General features: G+C 30.2%; 2 protein-coding genes across 2 annotated transcripts in view; both read right to left on the bottom strand.

Moving 5' to 3' along the window:
* Nucleotides 1-1478: 1478 nt before the first annotated feature.
* Nucleotides 1479-14949, bottom strand: LOC107457096 (uncharacterized). The gene is made up of 5 exons (XM_016075160.2): nt 14788-14949; nt 9923-10043; nt 7893-8011; nt 2944-3091; nt 1479-1859 (listed from the first exon to the last, which is right to left on the bottom strand). The coding sequence occupies exons 1-5, from the start codon at nt 14822-14824 to the stop codon at nt 1694-1696; spliced, it is 591 nt and encodes a 196-aa protein (XP_015930646.1). The 5' UTR covers nt 14825-14949; the 3' UTR covers nt 1479-1693.
* Nucleotides 14950-20914: 5965 nt separating this feature from the next.
* Nucleotides 20915-23550, bottom strand: part of LOC139426005 (uncharacterized) — a gene marked incomplete in the record, with an annotated part of 12756 nt that continues 10120 nt past the window's right edge. Inside the window, 2 exon segments of the mRNA XM_071183241.1 lie at nt 20915-21295; nt 22426-22573. Coding sequence (XP_071039342.1) covers nt 21130-21295; nt 22426-22573 — 314 coding nt within the window.

The raw sequence follows: 23550 nt of genomic DNA, 5'->3' as shown, positions 1-23550 counted from the left end.
ACCCGGATCCCGCATTGTGACTAATTCACTATAATGAAGACTTTTTGAATAAACTAACACCAATTCCCGTTTCATTTCGATCTTTTTGCGTTTTAAAAAGTACCTAAGATAATAAATTATAAATACCGTTTATTTGGTTTCGATTACTTTCAGTCAGTTTTCCAAATGAATATTTTCAAAGCATTACAAAAAATTGAAATTTTTAGATTATAAATTATAATAATTAGTATTTGTTATTACATTAAGAACAGTATAGAAAGCATCACTAAAGAAATTTGCATCCTCCAGTTTTAAAATTTTAAATATTTAACTAGGCTAACGAATTTCAGTTTAAAAAATGTTGTTTGCAATAGACATTGTGAGCTCACTTCTTTTTCATTGTGAGTGAACATGAAAGATGCGTTGTTTTTCATTTAATTTTATTATTTAATTTAATGTTATTATTTAATTTTATTTTATTATTTTATTTTATTATTTAATTTAATTTTATTATTTAATTTAATTTCATTATTTTATTTATTTTATTATTTTATTTTATTTTATTATTTAATTTAATTTAATTTAATTTTTAAATTAATAAACATATTTCATTTTAATTATTTATTTTAGTAGTTTCCTTATTTTATTTACTGATATACGCAGGCTTCTGTGTTAAATACAGCTTATTAGCCAGCGTCGAGTTGAAAAACAGATTGCAAAAACGAGAGGCACACTACAAATATGAATCTAGGGGGGCACCGGGATTCGAACCTGCTACCGCAGCGCTAGCGAGAGTTTGGTGGAACAGCAAAATCAGTCGACCAAGCAGACCCTCACACGTGTTTTAACTGAACTTAGTTTCTTTTAAAGACGTTAATATTTTGTCAAATACAGAAACAATAGTCTTTTGAATGTTTGACCTTTTTAAAATGAGCCAATTACGTTTACTTGGAATATACTGAGTTTTTTTTTTTAATCTGGGCATGAACCACCTGTAATCTTCTTTGTAGCACTCTGTTAGTTTGGTCTTTTAACCACCTTAACCTCGGAAAAAAGCGATAAAAGAATGCTTACGAATGCATAAGAGAATTACAATCTTAAAAAAATATTACCCTTCAAGCGGTCAATCTTTCAATCGCATTTCACTGCACCATGGTGATGCATAGAACTTTTTGACCTTTAGACCTTTTCTCGTTTTTTTTTATCCTTTTTCTGTGTCTGTATTAGTTTCCAATACCATTTAATTTCGATACTTTACGATTAAATAGTATTTGGTGCGAAGAAAAGTTCATTGGTTCTCGGGAATTTTTTATTACTATTTTGCCTCATGCATCTAATAGAAATTATTGTAAAGCTTTTTTAAAAGAGGAATGTATTTATCAGTACATTCCAGGTATCTATTTTTTATCTCTCTCATTTTAGTTCTTATTCTTTAAAATTTATAGCTGATACTTTAACTGCGAAATTATTTTAAGTGTATTGATAAAAACTGCTCAACAAAGCTTTTGATTTATTTTATTATAATATTATATAAACGAAACCATGTGCAATTATCTTTTTAATGTTTTAGAAATTAGTTATACATTAAAGTTTGCTTTGCACAATTGACATAGATACTGTTTTTTCATACATAAAAGGGATACAATAGAAAAATAACATATATTAACCCAAAACGTTCAAATTTCGATTCGCTATTTCCTACAGAAAGAGCATTTTAAAATCGGGGGGCTAGAAGCTGGAGAGGTCGATTTACAGCAATACAAGCTTCTTTTATTTCTGTTGAAGGATTGCTCAACGCTTCTCTCGTTTCATGACCTGCTCCAGTACCACATTTTTCTATTACGCGCTCAATCACACAATCAGCAGTCCAGTGGTATACCCTATATAGGTAAATAAAAAGTCTTTTAGAATTTGTTCCTATATACATATTATAATAAGAGTAAATTCTTCAAACGCAGTAATTTACTGATGTGTTTCGAAATTAATATTCATAACATGCAAAATATTGAAGTATTTTTGAAAAATAAATACTTCTATTTGGTAAAATATGAGCATTTTTCTCACAAATATATACTTTTCTTTTCCTTTGCATGTTTTAATTTTTTATCTAAATAAAAATAAATCAAATGAATTTTGTGTGAGCTTCGTGCATTTAAATAGATGATGCCACATTAAAACTTGAAAAATTGAAATAAAAATAATTTTTTCCTAAGAATCTAAATTAATACAGAGAAGATACTTATCCATATAGGAAAACCATAAAAAATCTTTTTACTATTACCGACACCAATGATGCATTATTAAATTTAGTAATACGTATTAATGGTATTATGTAAATTGGTGTTTTTATTTGATACTAAATATATACGCGTGCAATTCTTACATGTACAATTCTTACATGTACAATTCTTACATGTATCTGGTCGTACTTAGCTGTATAAAACTCGAACCATAAAACGATATCTTCGCCCCTTAGTGGACTGATCGTAAGTCAAGGTCTCCGGATGATTACCAAGTTCAAGCATCAATGGTATCGGTCAGTGAGCGGGTTGATGACTATTTTGATAAGCTTAGGAGAGGACAGAGAATATGTGACATCGGTCCTCGTTAAATTGTTTTACCGTAAAGTGATCGACTTTGGACGCTGGTCAAGACGCCATCTACTCTAAGGAGCACCAAAGTTGTGATAGCTTTGTCAGGGCAGGTTACCTTAGCCAGGGTTGTATTTCAGGGTAGCTTTTCCAGTACCTCTCAATAAACAATTGAGCAGTTTTAGTGCGACGTAAATTAAGTTCTATAACTTTTACAAACTAATATCTTCAAAATATTCACATTTTGAAAAATTAGGTATGAAGTTGTTAATTATTAGTATATCTTCCTAACAGTACTGAAAATAATAGTTCTCTAGAGAAATAGCTCTTTTATCTCTTACAAGCAAACGAATTAATTATAGTGTATACTTACGTGCACTTGATATCATTTTCATTTGGATTTCTTTGAGGAGAAAAGTGTGACAATGCTCTCATTTGAATTTCTCTAAGGCAACCTACTAAGTAATCTTTATTGTTCTCTCTACAAACTTCATTTGTCTCATCATCAATCTCATTTGTTTCTGAAATAAATTATGAAACAATAGCATAAATATAAAACTTTTTTTTAATACAGTTGGAGGCTTTTTCTTAATGTGTAGTGGAGGAATAGGGCTCGATTCCTAATGGCGGCTTAAAGAACAAATGGGTATCAGCTTGTCTAAGAAGTAAAGGTGGCTTGCTCAGAATTCTAACCGCGTTATTACAACCATTTGACTGTTGCCACAGACTGTTGTGTCAATTCTGTAGTTTTATTTTACTAGGAGGTTTCGCTTTCTCTATGCTTTGCTTTTCAACCTGCATATGATTACTTCACATTTATGGCTGTTCAACTAATATTTAAGGAAAAAGTCCGATTTTTCTTATTCCATTTTATTGTTACTTATGACAGATAAAAGTTTGCTTCCTTACTTGTTGAAATACAGTTTCAACTTACTAAACAACATTTGATTACAAATTCAGACTGCCTCGTCATATTGAATGAATTTAACAAGTCTCTGAGTTCAGAGGAAGAAAGAACCTAAAAATTCATCTCAAATTCGCTGAACGACGATAAAGTTTGATCAAATTGTCACTGGAAATATTTTTTCTAGCAGTTTGGTTTGTATAGGTAATTTTACTGCCGATATTTGTCGTAATTTATAAGACTTCACTTGATCCTTTCATCAAATCCCGTCTTTGCTTTGCATTTCTTTAAAGAATTGAGAAATAGATCTTACTCTCGTAAATAAATTCCATAGAAGGTCCATTTTATATCATTGCTATAGGTAATTTGGGCCAAGTAATAAATTTAGGATGCCATGCTCCATTTAACGTTTTAACTATTTTAGCCGTTGAAAAGGCCGGGATAGCCTGTCCGATAGGGCGCCCATGTTCCAGAGTTTGTGGGTTCGAACCCTGCCGGCCGAAGACTTCCCGTGAAGTAAATGGTGACTGATGCACGCTAAATCTGTCGAGTCTCAAAGTCATCCATGTTCCCATAACAAATCTATGACTCTGGGGGTACTGGATAGGAGATCGATCATTCTCTGATTCAGGTCAAAATTACGATCTGTGGATGAATGAATGGATGCGTGAATCATCTTTATAATTTTTATTCCCTTTACGTAATTTTGAACTCGACTCGGAGGACAAACAGTAAGACAAACTTCCCTTCAAAGGAAACTTCTAAAAATTAACCAGCCTTTTCACGTCAATAAAAGGAAAACTATGAAACTTCCTTGTTTTTTTAAACGATAATAAGATTCTAACCCTCATTTCAACTACAACTAAAATGTTTTCGTCAGTAATATCACACTATTCAAATTACGATTTCATTGAACATGCAGTTATTTAAAACTATTCTAAATCCGTAAAAAAGAAGCGGTTCGTAAAAAAGGAAGCGGACCACACTGAATATTTTTTGGCCTAGAGATTGGTTCTTCACGGACCAGGACTTAATAGTTCGAGTGGATGACCTCAAATATGTTAATTAATTAGTACAGACGATATTTTAAGGTATCCGACTACGTTCGAAGCACCTTTTTTTTAAATGTACCTTTTAAAATGAAATTTTTGGCCAATACAATATTTTTTAGTCCATTATAGTACAATTAACAATTCAAAGCAACCTAAGTTCAGTATTTTTTTAAAATATTGTCAATTTTAAGCAAAATTTTGCAAAAAATTTGTAATTGGGAAAAACGCTCTCGGTCAAATTATTTTCATCTTACATCAAAATTGTTGACATATATGTCTACTACAAACTATTAAGAGTGTAATGAACCGGAATCTAAGTGAAATATTTATAAATAAAAATTTAGGGAACTTTCGAAGTTTTCTGACACGATATTTACTAAAAATTATTCTGATTATATTGTTAAAATCATCATATAAAAAATTCTAATCAACACTGAAACATTTGTCCGGTTCATTACACTCATAGAGGTCTATAATTACTATGAAAAAAATTTCAGACATCTAATTACAAACCATTTTAAAAAATTCAAGTTTTCGTGACACTATTTTACTGAAAATTTCATTATGAGAAAAATGCATTTGAAAATTAGATATATATATAGCACTGTAAAATACACTTTCACATATCTGAAAACCCCCCAGATTCATACATTGGACCTTCTTTAAGTTCAGTATGAACAATTTTCTTTTTTCTTTTGGCCCGTAATATTTTCCGCTGTTTTAATGCATGTAAGTTTGAGTGCCGCTTTGAATCTGTGATGCGGTTTTCATCCAGGCCCTGGCATCCTACTTGGGTATAAGAGTTTGGGAATAATCCAAGTTCATCTAATATTGATGCAACACCTTTAAATCCATCATTGAATAAAATGGCAGATATATTGGCACCCAAACGAAGAGTTTGAAGCTCAACGAATGTCGATTTTGGAATTATGTTCCACAAGACACCGTTGAAGCTTTCATTAGCGTTCTGAGTTTTTCCGTGCAGACACTTTTTCAGTAGTGTTCGATTGCACAGTTCCATATAAACAGGCTTAACAACTTTAACTATATCACGAGGAAGACCTTTTGACTTTTCTGCATAATCATTGCCAGAAAATTTACCCCGTTGAAATTTGCACCAACTATTACTTCCAACGGGGCACTGTCCATGTGTTGGATATTGAGCATTAGATATGCAGTGAAAAAACGCTGCAATTACTGCTGATTGCATATTTTCAAGGTTTCCCACATTACTACGGATTGCAATTCCGTAGTAATTTTGTAGTTTGTCTATGAATGCATCCGTCAATTTTCCCTTTCCACCTAAACCTTTCTGTTTACTTTTCAATTTGCGTAAACGAGACCCAACTCTCTTTTGGATATGTCCTATACACTCCAATTTATTTACAGAATTTTTTCCGTAAATGTCTCGCACACTGTCAAAAGCTTTTGAGTCACCGTCCCCATAGTAATCCGTGTACTTCAAACCGCGAATTTTTTTTGATCTTTCGAAGATGCGGTAGACTCCAACAGGCTCCATGGCTCCTGCAGACCCACTGTGGTTTGCACAAACATGATCAGAAGAATTTTTTATGATACTACAAAATCTACAATATTGGGACAGTACTTCCATGTCCAATATTTTGCCAGTATCCACAGAAATCGCAGTCACACAGCCATTTAAAGAAGAAAATCCTCTCCGCTGCCAAGTCCCATCAACAGAGACTCCACACTCTTTTATTATAGATGAACTGTCATTTTTGATTCTTGAAACTTCTTTAGCAGCTGTTATCATACATTTCTCAGCAACAGTTGTTGCGGCCTTTAGTAGTTTCTCTTCATGTTTTCGAAATGCACTCTTAGAGAGAAATGATGGAAAATTCAAAATGGTACATAGTTTTTTACCAGCAGAAAATCCAGCCCCAATTAGCCGTAGACCTAGCACGAATTTCGAATTTATTTCGTTGAGCTTATTATTCTTTCTCGAAGTACAAAAACCCTTCATGAAAGAGCAGTTTTTGCATTTCAGGGTGAAATTCGAAGAGAGTCCAAATCTTGAATTTTCCTCAAGGAAAAGGTTACTAGAAGAACATATTGGACAAAGTAAAATAGAAAATACTTGAATCAATATACTAATATCAATAATTCTATTTCCCGAAATTTCATCATCTAGTATCAATTTTTTGCAATCTTCAACACAAAGTTCTTGCTTATTATGCAATTTTAGTTCACTAGCAGTTTTTTCAGCTTTCACATCTTCTGAAAGTTTCAGCTTCGACGTATTTTGATTACCGTGAAATTTACGTTTTCGCGGCTTGTAACTTCTTTCTTTACCCATACTAAAACAAATATCAATTCATAAATCAGATATAAACTTTATAAAATGTAAGAACTCAATTCTAATTCAAAAAATATATTTGAAAACACGGGGAAAAAGCAAAGACAAAATAAACAAAGTTTCACCAGAATGTCACCAGATTTGGAGTCTTATGCTTTAATAAAACTGTGCTTATAGCTTTCTTATACTAACTAATTGAGGTTTACCATCTAGAACTTAAAGTATTTAAAAACACAACCGATATTGATTAAAATGAAGCTGGAAATATGAGAAATATCAAGCTTTCGGTTTCGTTTTCTTCACTTCCGGTAGCTTCAGATGACTATCACCCTTCTTTAAAACCTTCATAACTTTTTAAATATTTGACGCAGAGAAAAAATAAGAACAGTTTTAGAAACGTATAACTGTAGGCTATATTTTAAGACAATTAAAAAAAATTGTGTCATTTTGTCGAAAATTGCCTTTTCAACGTAGTCGGATACCTTAAAAAAAGAATTCAGACTAAAAAGGTAACTTTCTCTGAATAAACATACCTTATTTTCGATGGATTCCGATTCTAGACCATCAAAGTATAAGAGGTAAATGCAGTCTGGGAAATGTGTAATAATTTGGTCAGGAGAGCTGTCAAAGGTTTGACCCGTTAATGTTAATTTCACTTGTTTCGTATATCACCATATTACGAGACTTCTCTTAAAGAATTGAAAAAAATTTTGCACGCGACTAAAAATTTTGTTTATCCAAAGATAATTTCTTGCATGACTAATTTTTATTAGTTATTTTTTTTATTTGTAATATATATTTAGAATTTTGTTCAGAAAAAAGTTTTATGAATTATTTTTTCTAAGCTAAAGTCTTCAAAAAGTATACAAAGCAGGACGAAAGTAATGTATTCAATGACCAAGTGAAGCTAATGATAGGAACTGCTAAAGCATTTCTGTGGGCGGACAAGCGTTAGCAAGCAGTAGTGGTGCCTCCTAGTATAAATGCATATATTTGGCAATTCACATCTGAAGTCATCTTTCACTCAAGTAAAGTTACTAACACCATACCTGTTTCTCGGCATTTTTTGTCGATTTCCTGAAGTGCGTCTTCCAGTTGAGCTCTATCACTCTCATCTAGACAATCTTCAGCGATTGATCTCAAGCAGTTTTTATAAGTCCTCGCTACTCTAAAAAATTAATAAGTAAATAAATAGTTAAAATATTTTCATACTGAATTCTAATTTTTCCTAAATCTTCAAGTTTTAAAAACAAATCTAAATTTTTTTCCAGATGAAATCGATAGATTACTGGGTGTCTCGATATGACCTTAAGTGTCACTATGCTCTAGATAAAAACTACTCCATTGGTTCAATTTTTCTTTAATTAATTTTATAAGTCAAAAATTTTAATGAAAAATATGTCTTTAATTGGTTTCTATTTCCGCTATAATTTCTAATAATTTTATATAATAATTTTAAGATAATTTCAATTGATGGAATTACTTTTTGAGCAATATATGATTAAGGAAAAATAAATTATTTCTTCATTTTAAATAAATATAGAACGAGATAACTCAATTTTAATAGGACTTCAATGAAACAAGAAATAGAAAGTAATGTTTCTAGCATAGGCTTTTAAAATTTCTTGCTTTTGAATCACTAGAGTTTTTGTTAATAGAATAGAGAATCTGTACCATCACTAAATTGAAAATTAATTTTTTTTTAACAGATTTCATATGTGACTACACTCTTTCTAACGACTCTCTGCTCACGCATCATGTCCCCCCCCCCCACAACTATTCTTGTGTCCACTCTTTTCCTACCTTCTCTTCTGCAGATGATATTTCTTTAATATATTTTATTCTTACATTGAATAAAAACAAAAAAACGATGTTTTCCGACAATCAGTTTTCGAAACGTAAAATATAGATTTGAAATTTAGTTTCCTGTCTGAAATATTTTTTTTTGTAAATCGACGCACACAGATGCTTTGCTTCATTAAGATATTTCGGATATTAAATTTACCAAGACCCATAAAAGGAAATAAAAATAATTGCCTGAAAATATTTATCTCAAAAACTATTACATTAGCACTATTTTTGTTTTCAATTTGGGAATCATTGACATATTAAAGTTTATTTACCATAGAATTAGTTTTGAACGTCCGCTATCATAGAGGTCCTTATCATTGAGGTCCACCTTGGAATTCATGGTCACTTGGTCACCTTGCATGTGACGACGCGTCTTCGTCTGTAGGAAACAGATGCTTTTACAAAAATTTCTTTCTGTTAGAGTACAGATAGAAGTCAAGAAGAGAGAAAGATCTGGTTTTTAGAGTGGATGATTATGGATGTGGGATTTGTTTTATGCTGCCAAGCACATTACCACGAAGCAATACACCTATTTTTGTACACGAAGTTGCACTTTTTGTTCCTGTTTTTGCGTCTAATGAAATTCCTAACCTGTCAACATTTTCCTAGGGACGAAGACTAGCAGTCAAATGTGACTCGTTATTTCCATTTCCAGGTGGCTGACTTCTATACTGGATTTTGAAAACTATTTCTATAGTATGACAAATGTTAGTATTTCGTTGGTTTTTACGTTGAGAAAAAGTGAAGGTATTACTGTATATTTTGCAATAAATCTTTTAAGGCAATTATGTTTCGTTTCTTTTTATTGGGGGTGGTAATTTTACTTTTCGAAAAATAAAGAATCAGCATGTGTCGATTTGTCAACAGCAAGTTACCCATCTGTAAGCAAAAGCACAAAAAGTCATCAAATTGTATGACAAGTTATAGAAGTCTCGTAATTTTTTCAAAGAGAAGAAACTTGATTCTAAATCTTTTCAGTTAATTATGTTTTTTTCATTGGCCGTGGTAAATTTAATTCTCGAAAACCGTTCGCAAAATAAAGAAACAGCATATGTAGATTTGTCTGCAGAAGTTACCCAACTGTATGACAAGGGCTAGAAGTCTGGTAGATTATTGTTTCTCTTACAAAAAGTCTTTCTCCTTAAATTATGTTTGGTTTCTCTTATGAGAATTGAAAATGACTTTCGTTACTTTTATAAGAATTATGTAGAGATCAAAAAGAGCTTACTGGCATGCTTCGGCTTCTGATGGTTCATCCATAAGCCGTTCGAGCATACTGTTAAGGCATTCTCTTGCTCGTGTTTCAATGACTACGGAACTACACCTTTCTGCTTGAATTTCACCCACAGCTAGATAAATGATAGAAAATAATAAATCATATATAGGTAACAAAACTCCTATGTTTCTTTTGAGAATCGATCGCTAATTCATTTTTCCATCGTCTCGGAATTACAAAATTCCATCAATTTAGCTGTTTCAAATGGAGTAATAATAGAGATTATAATTTTCTATTCTATGATCGAAATTGGTTTTCAAAACTGACTCGAAATTCGGAAAATTGAGAAAGGAAGCTGTTAGTATTTACTTTATATAAAGTAACTATTATTTGATTAATACTTGAATTCGCTGATTTTAACATTTATGTTGAATAGGTAAAAAAATGACCCAGCACAGCTAAGTCTTTGTTTAATTATTCATTACTATAGAGTTAAAGCTTTTAATTTTCTATAGTTAGAATAACATTTTGGATAAAACCGAAAGGTATTATTCTCAAAACTCTAAAAACAGGTTGCAATACCTTTTCGAATAAAAAAACTTAGAAAATAAAAATTTTACTTCAATTTAACATTATATCAAGCGCTCATATACACTTTAAGGCAAGGCATGAAATTTCAATTCCACAGATAACAGCCGGGCTGAAACATTTGATCATCACTATTTCATGAAAACATCATGAAAATATGATTTTTTAAAATGCCTTTTTAATGAAAAGTTTTTGATGAAAATGATATAAAAATAATGTAAAAATTGGAACATATTTATTGTAATAACAATTTTAGATCAAAATAAGGTTGGCCTAAGTTTTAAAGGTTTCCAGAAGCAATTGTACTGTAGAGGAAAAGAGAATAATTTAGCATTTTTTATTCTAAATAAAAGAAAATGAATTTTTCAATAATTGCATGTAATACTTCCTTTAAGCATGATAATCAAAGGGCATATACATTCTTAAAAATGACATTTTAAATAATGGAAAGTTCTCGACATCCCTTAATAATTAATTGATTGTCAATGTCGAGAAAAAAATTTCGTAATCGTTCGAAATAAACAAGTTCGTAATCGTGTTGTACATTGCTGAATAACCACAGAAACTAAAGTTCTCTTTTGAAGAAAAGGCTCGCATGCCTTAATTGTGTAATAAAGATATACAAGTTGTCAGGCAAAGTAAATTTGCTTATATATGTTAGTTATACTAAATAATTTAACAATATTTAATTCTCTACACTTCTTTCCCATTTGGCCTAATGCTGTCTTATTTTAACGTTCTCTAGGAGCTGAGTTTAAAGTTGAGTCACAAACCAGCTTTATTTGAAAAATTGTTGAATGTATGCATCCTAAATTGTGGCAACTACTTTCTACACTGAGGAAAAAGGTATGGTAAATAATGCGAGAATAAGGTAAATTTTACCGTATTTCTGACTCTTTGGGAACAATAAAGGAATCGATAATTTTAACCTCAGTGCTTAGGTAATGATTTTAGTAAAATTATCAATAAATTGGGGTTTACTTATAATTTTATATTTACTTATATATATAAAATTTGGTAATTTCATCATGATACCTTAGAGAAGTATATAAAAACCATGTATTCGGTTGAATTTGCCTTCCAATTTTGTATTTTTTACTAAATGTGTGGTAATAAGAACTATAATTTTGGAGACCAGAATTTCAGGTAAACCGTTATCATAGGAACGGAAAGATTACCAAACGAATGTTTTCATGACCATAGATTTTGTTTTTATTTCAAGAATTTTATTTCTGGTTTGTAATACATCTTCGATTGCATCAAGAATCATCTTTGATGATCTAATAAACTTTTTATTAAGTAGTTGACCCCCTTTTTTGGTACTAAAATATACTAATTTTTACAGTGTATTTGATTCTGGAGAGAATTGTTAGCTTTAATGCTAACGTTGATTAGCCTTTCCCCCAATTTCTACAAAATGTCCGGAGTTGTCTACGCACTCTTATTGTGATTGTTCATTTGTACTTTTTCATTTTATGCTAACACCACAATAGCTCCTCTATTATTTCAATATATGTACTAATATCATGCTTGTCCTGGGATAATTTGAATACAAACTCTCATTCACTAATAGAGGGCAGCTTTATGGAGCTGACTAACACAATAAAACTAGTACTTCTCATTTCTCACAAGTGATGTAGACTTTAGATAAACTATTCAAGAAACATACCATGGTTTACTTAAGAAAACATAACTCAACCATACTTAATCGTAAGCCAATAAACTAACATAAAGTCATAAATAACTTTAGACTAATGCCTAGTTAAATTTTATTTGAACCCCTGTTAAATTTTAGTCAGAATGCTAGTTAAATTTCATTTGAAGCTTTTGAACGCTTGTTAGTTGTAAATGGTTACGAAACCGTATAATTTTATATTCATAGTTTTTTAACCATATCAGTGATAAAATGTTTCAAACCTTTAAATGAATAACTCTCGATGTAATGATAGGATTCTCTTGTATTTAGACTCAATCCTAATGGTACGAGGGTCTCACATTAAATATTCTGATTCATTAGTGCAAAAAACTCTCTAAGTTATGGATCAAACATAAAAGTGTGCTTCATCTTGATATATATATATATATATATATATATATATATATTAACCATCAATTTGACATCATCAATTTACACAGCGTTATCTTTCTTGTAGATGACGTGATTAGAGAGGAATGCATCGAACAGCTTTCCGTGCATGCAAACCAACTTGACGACCTGCTTCCATTTGACTAACTGCTGATCCACTATCGAAAGAACTCAAATGATATGTTATTGGCATTTAGCACACAATTATTGAAACAACACACTGAATTTCATTGAAATAAGTTCAACAACCTATGGTGCTATTTCAGTCAAATACCAAACATTATGAATTTCCGAAGGAATCAAGAGATTGTGTGCTCTACCTTTAATACAGATAACAAGTACTGCTCTATCACGCTCTTTAAATTCAAATTTACTGATATTGTTCGGCTGTCAAGAACGCTATTTTTCAAAAATCATTTATTTCTTAGCAATTGTATAGCTGTGTAGTTCGAGTTCTGAAAAATCAGTTTTGAATTCAGGAAAATTTTTATATGAGTTCATTTCTCTTACAGCTCAAATACACAATTAATACTCTATACCTTATTTCGTGGTTACACTGTATTTTTATGAGTGCTATAAAAATTTTACAGTCCTTTGAATACGTTTCGAAAAATCATAATTTTAAAAAAGAATATTAAACATTTAAAAAAAAACTAATATAATTAACTAAAAAAATTATAAGAGTTTTCAGAAGAACTATAATAAAAAAATTTCTCTCCATGTATAGCATTGATGGGCTCTTTTAAATAAACCAGAATATATTCGAGGCCTGTGGCTTCTAAAAAATGAGCCTTTTGCGCCGTTTACTGTGTTCTAGACATTTTCAGTTCCAAACTCCTGAATTTTATTAAAAGCTTGTAACTTTTTATAGAGTTGTAGTGGATACTTAATTGTGAACATTATCAATGAATTGAAATGGTCAAATTGGTTTACCAAAGAAACTATTAACATGGCTTAATCACTTTTCTAGAATTTAAAGTAATAAAAGTTGCTAATGCCATTTTTGTCGATAGAAAGTGATAAGGAAGCTACTCAGTACGTCTTACACCTATTTGGGGAAAATAATACGGAGTTACTATTAAGAGAATTATTATGCTCGGAATCATGAATATACGGAATTATTTATGCTGCAAATCATATGCTAATATATCTACAATGATTCATAACACTTTTAAAATGATATTAGTTTTCCTAATTATGTCGTTATGTACTTTTATAGAATATAAAATATTATTAAAAATGATGAGTGAACTTTAAAATTATGGAGAATATCTTAATTTCTGATTGTTGTCAAAATTCTTTCTAGTTCTTGTAAAATTTATTTATTAATGTTTGATTCTTCGTTTATTAAGTTTGATTTCCAGTTATTTTTTCACCCTTACATTAAAATAGTTCAAAAGTTCATATGTTTATTGTATTCCATTTTATTTCACTAAGATCAAGTAATCCTGGCTCATTCAAGCTTGCTTTTTAGTTATTTGTGGTAATATATCGCCTGAAGTTCAAAAGATTTGTTTACATTTATCATAAAAAATCTATTTAATAAGCAATCTTTTATATATTTTTTCTTTGAAAGTCTTGTATTAAGTTGCTGAAATAATTAGTTTTGGTGTTGGAAAATTTCATGGGAGTTTGTTTAAAAATTGTAAACTCAAAATTTTTCTTAAAGTGATTTGATTTAAGAATGTAAATAAAAATATATTATTCTAAATATTTTTGCAGGTTCATTTTGAAGAATCTCAACCAGAAATAAATGGAAAATATAGTAACAATAAATTAAGACTCGATGCTATTCCAACAATTTTTAATGTTTTTTAAAAATTCCTTAAAAAAGACCCAAAGGAATAGGCTGTCCACAACCTGAATCAATTTTAGATAAGCTTAAATCAATTTAATATTTTAATTCAATTTTTAATTCAATATTTTAATCAATTTAATATTTTAATTCAAGTTAAGTTTTAAATTGTTTAAGAATTTTTCTTTCTGTAATTTTGTTTTAGTGTTTGAAGAATAACAACAAATTGTGTAGAATTGATTGCGCATTTCAAATGCTTGCATGAACGAAAGCAATGTTTGAAAATACTAAAACATACAGAATTGTCTTAAATATGAAACTGGAGATAATTTACCTAAAATAAGATATTAATTTTTTCATATAATATAATTAAAATTTATGTAAAGAAATTGCTCAAAAGTTTCTTACCAATTAGAAGAAACAGGAATATAAACTTTGAATACATAGCGTGGAATTTTGGTAGCTCTAATATGGTAGTTAAGCAAAAACTACTTATCACATAAATACTTTGTAGAATGTTTTCTATTTAAATTCTTTTTTTTGAAACAGGAAGCTATTTCATTATCAAAGAGTCATTAGGGCCACTTGATCACATCGGAAACAGGCTTCCTTAATTAAATTATAAGTTAGCTAATCCTTGAGATTTATCTGATTTGTTTGACTAATTAAAATTGTCGTTATTTCTTTTTTTCTACTTCCTATAAAGTAAAGTATTTTATTCATTTTCTAATTAATACCTGCACCCATAATTGTTCATATTTAAATTTAATCTACAAATTGCTATTATTTTTTTTGAAATTCGAATTGCGTGAAATAATTATCTATGTTTCTTGAAGATATGCGAGTTCAATGTATTTTTTCCCGGTTTCTTATTCACCAAACATTCGTTAGTGACGATCTAGAGTGAAATTAATATAAATTAATTTATATTAATGTAAGAAATCTCAATTTTTTAAAGTTGTAGCAGAAAAACAATAATAAGTAATAATAATATCAAGATATATGAATTCAATCTGCTTTTTTTTTTTGTTTCTTATTCATTAAAAATCCGTTAGTGTTACTCTAGAGTGACAATAATATAGATTAATTTATTTCTGTTTTAGAAAACTAAATATTTGAAAGTTGTATAAGTTGTAGCAGAAAAATAATAAGAAGTTATAATTATATGAAGATATATGAGTTCCATGCATTTTTCCGGTTTCTTATTCACTAAACATTTGTTAGTGTCACTGTAGCTTTTGAAAGCTGTATAANAATTTCCAAGATTTTACTGTTTTATTGAGTGATATATACCCTGAGGAATTAATCTTACTTCGTAATCATGATGATAATATTAATTTCAATTTTTTGGATTTGGGTATTATGAAAGTTGAAAATATCTGCTTTGTTGATTTATACGATAAAAGAAATGATTTTAATTTTAATATTAATAAACTAATTGCTTGGAATTCTAATGTTTCTAGGAGCATCTATTTAAATACCACTTTTAATGAAATGAACGGAATTAAAAGAGTATGTAGTAATATTTATTTATCCAGAAAACAAATCGATAAACTCTTTCAAAATTTGATAAATAACAATGGATATCCAACTAAAGTAACAAAATTTTATACAAAATCATTGAATTAATCGTATATTTTTGTGGATATATTTGCTACACATTTTTTTTGCTTTGTTAATTTTATAATTTTCCCATGTGCATATCCACATCGGGGAAATCCATTGCCAAAATTCCTTTACTAAATAATTTCCTTTGTTAATCTATACAATTTTTCCATGTGCAAATCCATTTTGGGCAAATGCGTGGATAAAATTGTTTGCTAAAAATTTCTTTATTAATTTATAAATTTTTTCCATGTGCAAATCCATTTCGGGCAAATCCGTGGCTAAAATTATCTACTAAAATGTTTTTTCTTTGTTAATTTTTCCATGTCCAAATCCATTTCAGGCAAATCCGTGCTAAAATTAGCACTCAAAATTTCTTTGCAAAAATTACATAAAATAAAATAGAACACAATAAGTAGAATTAACACGTAAAAACGGAAAATAAAATATAATGAAAAAACAGAATAAAACATAAAACGTAATCAATAAAGCGCGTAGTGAAATCAAATGAACTTACATGAGCGGGAAATTTTTCAAGAATGATTTAAAATGTTTTCGTAACAAGATTGCCAGATTGCAAGATATAAAAACAAAAGCGCAAATTGATCGTAACTAGTGGAGTTTTGTTTTGAAGTGCGTTTTTACTGCATTACTGAAGTGAGTTTGATTTGTTAGTTACCAAGGATGGGCCAGAAAATGGATGTGCGCGCGGTAATATTAGACTGGATAATTTAAAAGAGTTGAATATAAATAATTTAAAAAAAAAAATATTTATTTAAGAAAAAAATATAAAATAAAAGAGAGAAAGAAGCATAAATTCCCTGTTTTGCACATAATTTAAGCCATGGATTTGCCCGAAATAGATTTGCACATGGAAAAATTATATAAATCAACAAAGAAATCTTTTTAGTAAATAATTTTAGCCACGGATTTTTACCTTACCTGAGGTTCGAATCCTGACGTTGACTGGTCATATGAATTCTGCTTTCAGTTCGTACCGACCACCATGCTGACAGATATTTTATAGATTCCTTTTTTGTTAAAACAACTGCACATATATGCTTAAGAAACAGGCATCCGTTTTTAAATAACGTTACCTTTCTGTGAATTAAACAGTTTTACACTGGCATACTAGCTGACAAATTTTTTTCAGTAAATTTAAAAGAGTTTTCTCTACAGTTTATTGTTTATTTACAAATAACTTCTTTAAAAAGTCCACATATGAATGTGGAATAAATTATAGAAGAATTTGCTTTGTTTATTTTATTATTTGTTGATTATTTTCGTCATATTTAATAAACATCTATCTGCATTAGTAAATACAAAATAGCTTCTGATATTGCATTGCATTAATCATTATTGTATTGTATTGCAGTTTATTTTTAATTATTAATTTTTTTCAAGTTTATAACTTTATGCATACTAAATATTTAAAAAAATAGTTTTTGTTCCGAACTTTTTTAAATAATTGAGTTGAAAATTGTACTTTTTGCAAAGTTATGTTAAGATGTACTGTGAGTGAAAAAAAGGGACAACTTGAAGATCTTCTGATTTAATGATTGCATTTTCACATACTAAAAATTAATCTTTAGGGTTTAAACAGGTTACCTTATAGTAAAGAAAGTGGAACACTGTTTTTCTTATTCCATCTCTAGCATTAGTAATGTCTTTTATTTTGTCTGTGTTTAATATTTAAAACAGCAATATCTACCTCACTATTATCTTTAATTACCGCGCGATAGAAAAAGATGCTTCATAAGTCTTGTTTTTTTCCTCTATATAACAGATAGCAAGGAAATTAATTTTATTTATCTCTTTTTCTACCTTGTCAAAGAAAAACAGTGAAGCAAAAGTTTCAGTAAAGCTGAAACAAATAAAATTGACTTTTTGCTGACCATATGGTTAATAAAACCTCAAATTCCTTTTCCTTCTTTCACCTGCTTCTTCTAATTCTTTCTCTTGATCAACTCCTTCTTATTAAAAAACTATTTTAAACCTTTTTCAAAGCTTAACTGAAGGTTTTAAGAATTTACAAAGTAATATATATTTAGCTTTTACTTGGATTAGGTTGAAGCAGATGCATTCCTTTGAGACATTCTTCTAAGGGAAAGTTCGAAATTTAAAATTATATTTACCATCTTTATCGTAAGATAATAAAAAAAATGTCTCTAATAATCATTAGGGCTGCAAGCTTGTCGCAGGAAAAAAGACCCCAAATTCGCGGGAAATTTTGAAAAATTACACAAATTCTAAACATAAAAAAATTTATTACATAAATGATGCAAAAGACAGAAATTGCGTAAATAATAAAAAAAGCTTAAAAATACACAACAAAAGTATTTCTTTGAATTTCAAGCAATATTAATATTTTTATTTAAATGAACAGAATTTTGGTACAAAGTATTGTACATTGTCAGATTATTCTCATTTATCCTTTGTCTTTCATCACTTACTACATTTTTATACTTAGAAACGATCTTAGAAACGCTGTTTTTAGGCACCGACAAACTTCGAATTGCCACTTTTGGAGTGTTCGGTCTTTGATTTCCAAAAATCGATCAATTTTCCTTCACCAACGCGCAATTCCTTGACCGTTGCTTTGTAAGAAGTAATTGCTGTGAAAACTCAAACATTCTACATTCAAACTACTAGTTATAAGTCCCTACTATCTACTAGTCCCCCCCCCCTTCATCTGAGAAACTGATCTATATTTAAGAAATCACAAGAAGCCGCCAAGGAAAAATTAACTGGATATGTAGAAAGGCAGTAGAGATTTCATTGCCCAGTGCAATAGCATGTATAGCAATTTTTCTGTCAAAGATTTAATTTATAACATTTTCCTTCTTTTGTGATTCCAATTTCTTTAGTACTGTTACTGACTTCAGGAGGGTAATTACCCTCCCTAAGTGTAGAAAGACCACCTTAGTTGACAAGATTGTGATTATCTCTTATCTCTGAACTATTTTCATGTCATTTTGCTATTGATTCACTCCCCTAAATATCTTATCAATTTTACATGTTCAATTCATGGTTCAGGAAAATAAAAAATTCTGTTTAATAAAAATAATAAATAAAAAATGGAAAAAAAAAATCAAATTTTAAGCAATTTTCGCGCAAGTCAAGACATATTGAGAAATTTGCGGATTTTAGGAAAAAAGATGACAATTTCGCGGAAATTCGCGCCGCGACAAACCTGCAGCCCTAATAATCATTAAAACTAAATAGTTATGACTTCAAGGAACTATTTTAGATTCGAAATTTCTGATAAATGCTGCTGACCAAATTAAAATTACTGATAATAGATAGTTCTAAATAATTTTCTAAAGATATTCTTACAACATCAGCTTCACGATATTACAATAATAAGTAAATAAATAGAATAAAAAAAATAAGCATTTTATTCAAATCATAAGAATTATAATTACACGATTTTTTTTAATTTACCCAAAATTGATTTGCGGCAATTAGTGTTCTGTTCAACACCATAGACTTGTAATTTTGAACCCAACCCAGATAACAAGAAAACACCTGGACCCCGAATTGAGACCAATTCATTATCAAGGAAACTTTTTGAATAAACCAATCCCTTTTCCGTTACATTCTGATCTTTTTTTGCGTTTTAAAAAGTACCTAAGTTAATAAATGGTAATTCCCGTTTATTTGGTTTCGATTACTTTCAGTCAGTTTTCCAAGTGAATATTTTTAAAAAATTTCAAAAAAGTGAAATTTTTCGATTATAAATTAAAATAATTAGGATTTGTTCTAACATTAAAAAAATTATAGAAAGCATCAGTCAACAAATTTTATCCCTTCAGTTTTAAAATTTTAAACATTTGGCTAGGCTAACGAATTTCGGTCAAAAAAATGTTGTTTGCAATACATATAGTGAGCTCACTGTTTTTTCATTGTGAATGAACTTGACAGATACGCTGTATTTTATTTAATTTTATTATTTAATTTAATTTATTATTTTTTTTAAATGAATTAACATATTTCATTTTATTTATTTATTTTACTTGTTTATTTATTTTATTTTCTGCTATACGCATGCTTCTGTGTTAAGTGAAACTTATAAGCCCGTCTCGAGTTGAAAAACAGATTGCACAAATGAGAGGCACACCACAAAAATGACTCTGTGGCGGCACCGGGATGCGAACCTTCTACCGCCACGCTAGTTTGGGGGAACAGCAAAACCAGTCGACCAGGCAAACCCCAAAACGTGTTTTTACTGAACTTAGATTCTGTTAAAGAAGTTTGATAAATCTTAAAAGCTAGAAAAATGATGTGAGTTTGAAAGTGTCTAAAAAAAGAATTATAATTTTATTATGATTTTTTTTTCATTTGTATTTTCTCAAATACAGAAACAATAGTCTTTTGAATGTTTGACTTGTAATTGCTGAGGTTTTTTAATCTGGGCATGAAACACCTGTATTCTTCTTTGTAGCAGTCTGTAAGCTTGGTATTTTAACCACCTCAGTTTCGGAAAAAAGCGATAGGAGAATGGTTGGGTTTGCGTTTTAAGAGAATTTGACCTAGCTGTAAATAGCCTATTACAAGCTTTAAAAAATATTGCCCTTCAAGTGGTTAATCTTTCAATCACATTTCACTGCTCCATGGTGCTACGCAGAACTTTTCGACCTTTTCTCGCCTTCCTTTTCCTTTTTCTGTGTCTGTATTAGTTTCCAATACCACTTAATTTCGATACTTGAAGTTCAAATGGTATTAGGTGCGATAAAAAGTTCATTGGTTCTCGGGTATTTTTTATTTCTATTTTGCCTCATGTATCTATTAGTAATTATCAGTATTTATCAGTACATTCAAAGAATCTATTTTTTTTTTATCTCTTTGCTGTAAGTGTTTATTTCTTAAAATTTATAGCTGATACTTTAACTGTGAAATTATTTAAGTGTAGTGATAAAAACAGCTCAACAAAGCTTTTGAAATATTTTATTATAAACGATGTGCAAAAAATGAAAACGATGTGCAACTATTTTTTTAATGTTTTAGAAATTTATTATACATTTAAGTTTGTTTTGCACAAATAGATACTGTTTTTCATACATAAGAGGGATACAATAGAAAAATAACATATATTAACCCAAAAAGATCTAACTTCGATTTCCTATTTCCTGAAGAAAGAGCATTTTAAAATCGAGGAGCTCGAATTCGGAGAGGTCGATTTACAGCAAGACACGCTTCTTTTATTTCTGTTGGAGGATTGTTCAACTCTTCTCGCATTTCATCACCTGCTCCAGCACCACACTTTTCAATTACGCGCTCAATCCCACAATCAGCCATCCAGTTGTATACCCTATATAGGTAAATGAAAAGTCTTTTAGAATTTGTTTCTATATACTTATCATAATAAGAATAAATACTTCAAACGCTGTAATTGACTGTAGGCGCACAACAGATTTACTGATGCGTTGTGAAATAAATATTCATAACATGCAAAATATTGAAATATTTTTGAAAATTAAATACTTTTGTTTGTGGAGTTATGAGCATTTTTTTCATAAACATATCTTTTTTCCCCTTTACACGTTTTAATTTTTTAACTAAATAAAAATAAATCAAATGAATTGCGTGTGTGAGTCGTCCATTTAAGTAGATGATGATTCCACATCAAAACTTGAAAAATTTAATTAAAAATAATTTTGTCCTAAAAAACTAAATTAATACAGCGAAGATACTTATCCATATACTGTTAAAATTTTCTTACTAAAATTCTTACTAAAATTATTTTAAAATAATTGGCAACTCTCTGTCCATCCTATTACCCGTAAAGTTTACGGTAAAGAAATTTTTCTTCTTTTATGTTTTGAAAACATTTACAAAAATTATTCTTATAAAACAATTAATACAAAACTACACAGTTTTTTAACCATTTACAACTAACATTTTTCAAAAACGTAAGAAAAAAAAATTATTTAACTAGTCATAGGAGCACGGATGTTCGTAGGGTTTCGTTGTGGAGAGTGCCGGAACTGGAAATTCTTTACGCGTTGAAGGGAATTGAGGAAATATTGTGGTGTCAATAGTAGGACTCGAACTGCAGTTCTGCCGGTCATGAGATTGACAGATAAGCCCGTTCGGCTATGATATGTACGCTTTTGCAAAGAACTAAGTAGCTTCATTAGGTGGTTCCAGTTGGTGCGATAAAATTCTTGTTGTTCAACCGTATTAGGTGAAAGCAGTTAATAAACAGTTTTTCTCAAACTCAACAGTTTGATAACTTTTTCATTTATGGTTATTTGACTGTTGTCCAAATCTTCGGACCAAAATCTTCAAAAGATTTATATTTTGACAAATTGAGTATGAAGTTGTTAATTATTAGTATATAATCCTAACTGTACTGAAAGTAATAGTTTTCTAGGGAAATAACCCTTTTATCTCTAACAAGCAAACGAATTTTCAAATACGTGTTTAGTGTATACTTACGTGCACTTGACATCATTTTCATTTGGATTTCTTTGACGAGAAAAGTGTGACAATGCCCTCATTTGATTTTCTCTAAGGCAACCCAGTATGTAATCTTTATTGTCCTGTATACAAACTTCATTTGTCTCATCATCAATCTCATTTGTTTCTGAAATAATTAATGAAACAACAGCATAAATATAAAACTTTTTAATACACTTGGAGGTTTTTTCTTAATGGAATGGGGCTCGATTCCTAATGTCGGCTTAAAAAGCAAATGGGTATCAGCTTGTCTGAGAAATAAAGGGGGTTTGCTCACAATTCTAACCACGGTATCACAACCATACAACTGGCCACGACATTCTGAAGACTTAACCTCCATGACCCACCAGTTACAGACTGTTGTGTCAATTCTGTAGTTAATTTACTAGGAGGTTCCGCCTTCTCTACGCTTTGCTTTTCAGTCCACATGATTGTGTTGTTGTTGTTGATGTATGCCATTAAGGCAGAGGGGTGCGATTGTTCTTGTTTTCAAGTGGCGCCATCTATGGCCAAGAATTCGACTTCTGCCACATCCATACGTCACACCAGTTTATAGGGTAGACCCATTCCTGCATCCATTCATTCATCCACAGATCGTAATTTTGACCTGAATCAGAGAACGATCGATCTCATATCCAATACCCCCATAGGTATTGATTTGCTATGGGAACATGGACGACTTTGAGAATCGACAGATTTAACGTGCTCATTCACCATTTACAACACAGTCTTCGGCCGGCAGGGATCGAACCCACTACCACTTGGACAAGGGCCCAGTGCCCTACCTACCAGGCTATCTCGGTTCAAGTTTTTCTCGCCATGTAAGCTATAAGCTAATTTTTTCCTCTTGTAATCTTCAGTTTTATAGTTTATATGCTTCCAAACTTTCTAGAGGTCAGCAAACAAAAGTGTCCGTTACAAAAACAATATTTCAGTAAATTCTTCCAGAAAATTCTTGACCTAAGTTTGATCTTAATTAGAAGAGCGATTTATCCTTAAGATATAGAGAAGAAGAGTTCTAAAAACTGATTACAAGTTAGATGTATCAGTTAACTTTGAATCAACTATAACGGATATATATATATATACCATAGACTTGTAATT

This window comes from Parasteatoda tepidariorum, chromosome 7, assembly GCF_043381705.1.
Source record: "Parasteatoda tepidariorum isolate YZ-2023 chromosome 7, CAS_Ptep_4.0, whole genome shotgun sequence".
In the NCBI taxonomy this organism is placed as follows: domain Eukaryota; kingdom Metazoa; phylum Arthropoda; class Arachnida; order Araneae; family Theridiidae; genus Parasteatoda; species Parasteatoda tepidariorum.
Note: the sequence above shows the minus strand (reverse complement) of the source record. Positions and strands in the feature narration are given on the sequence as shown.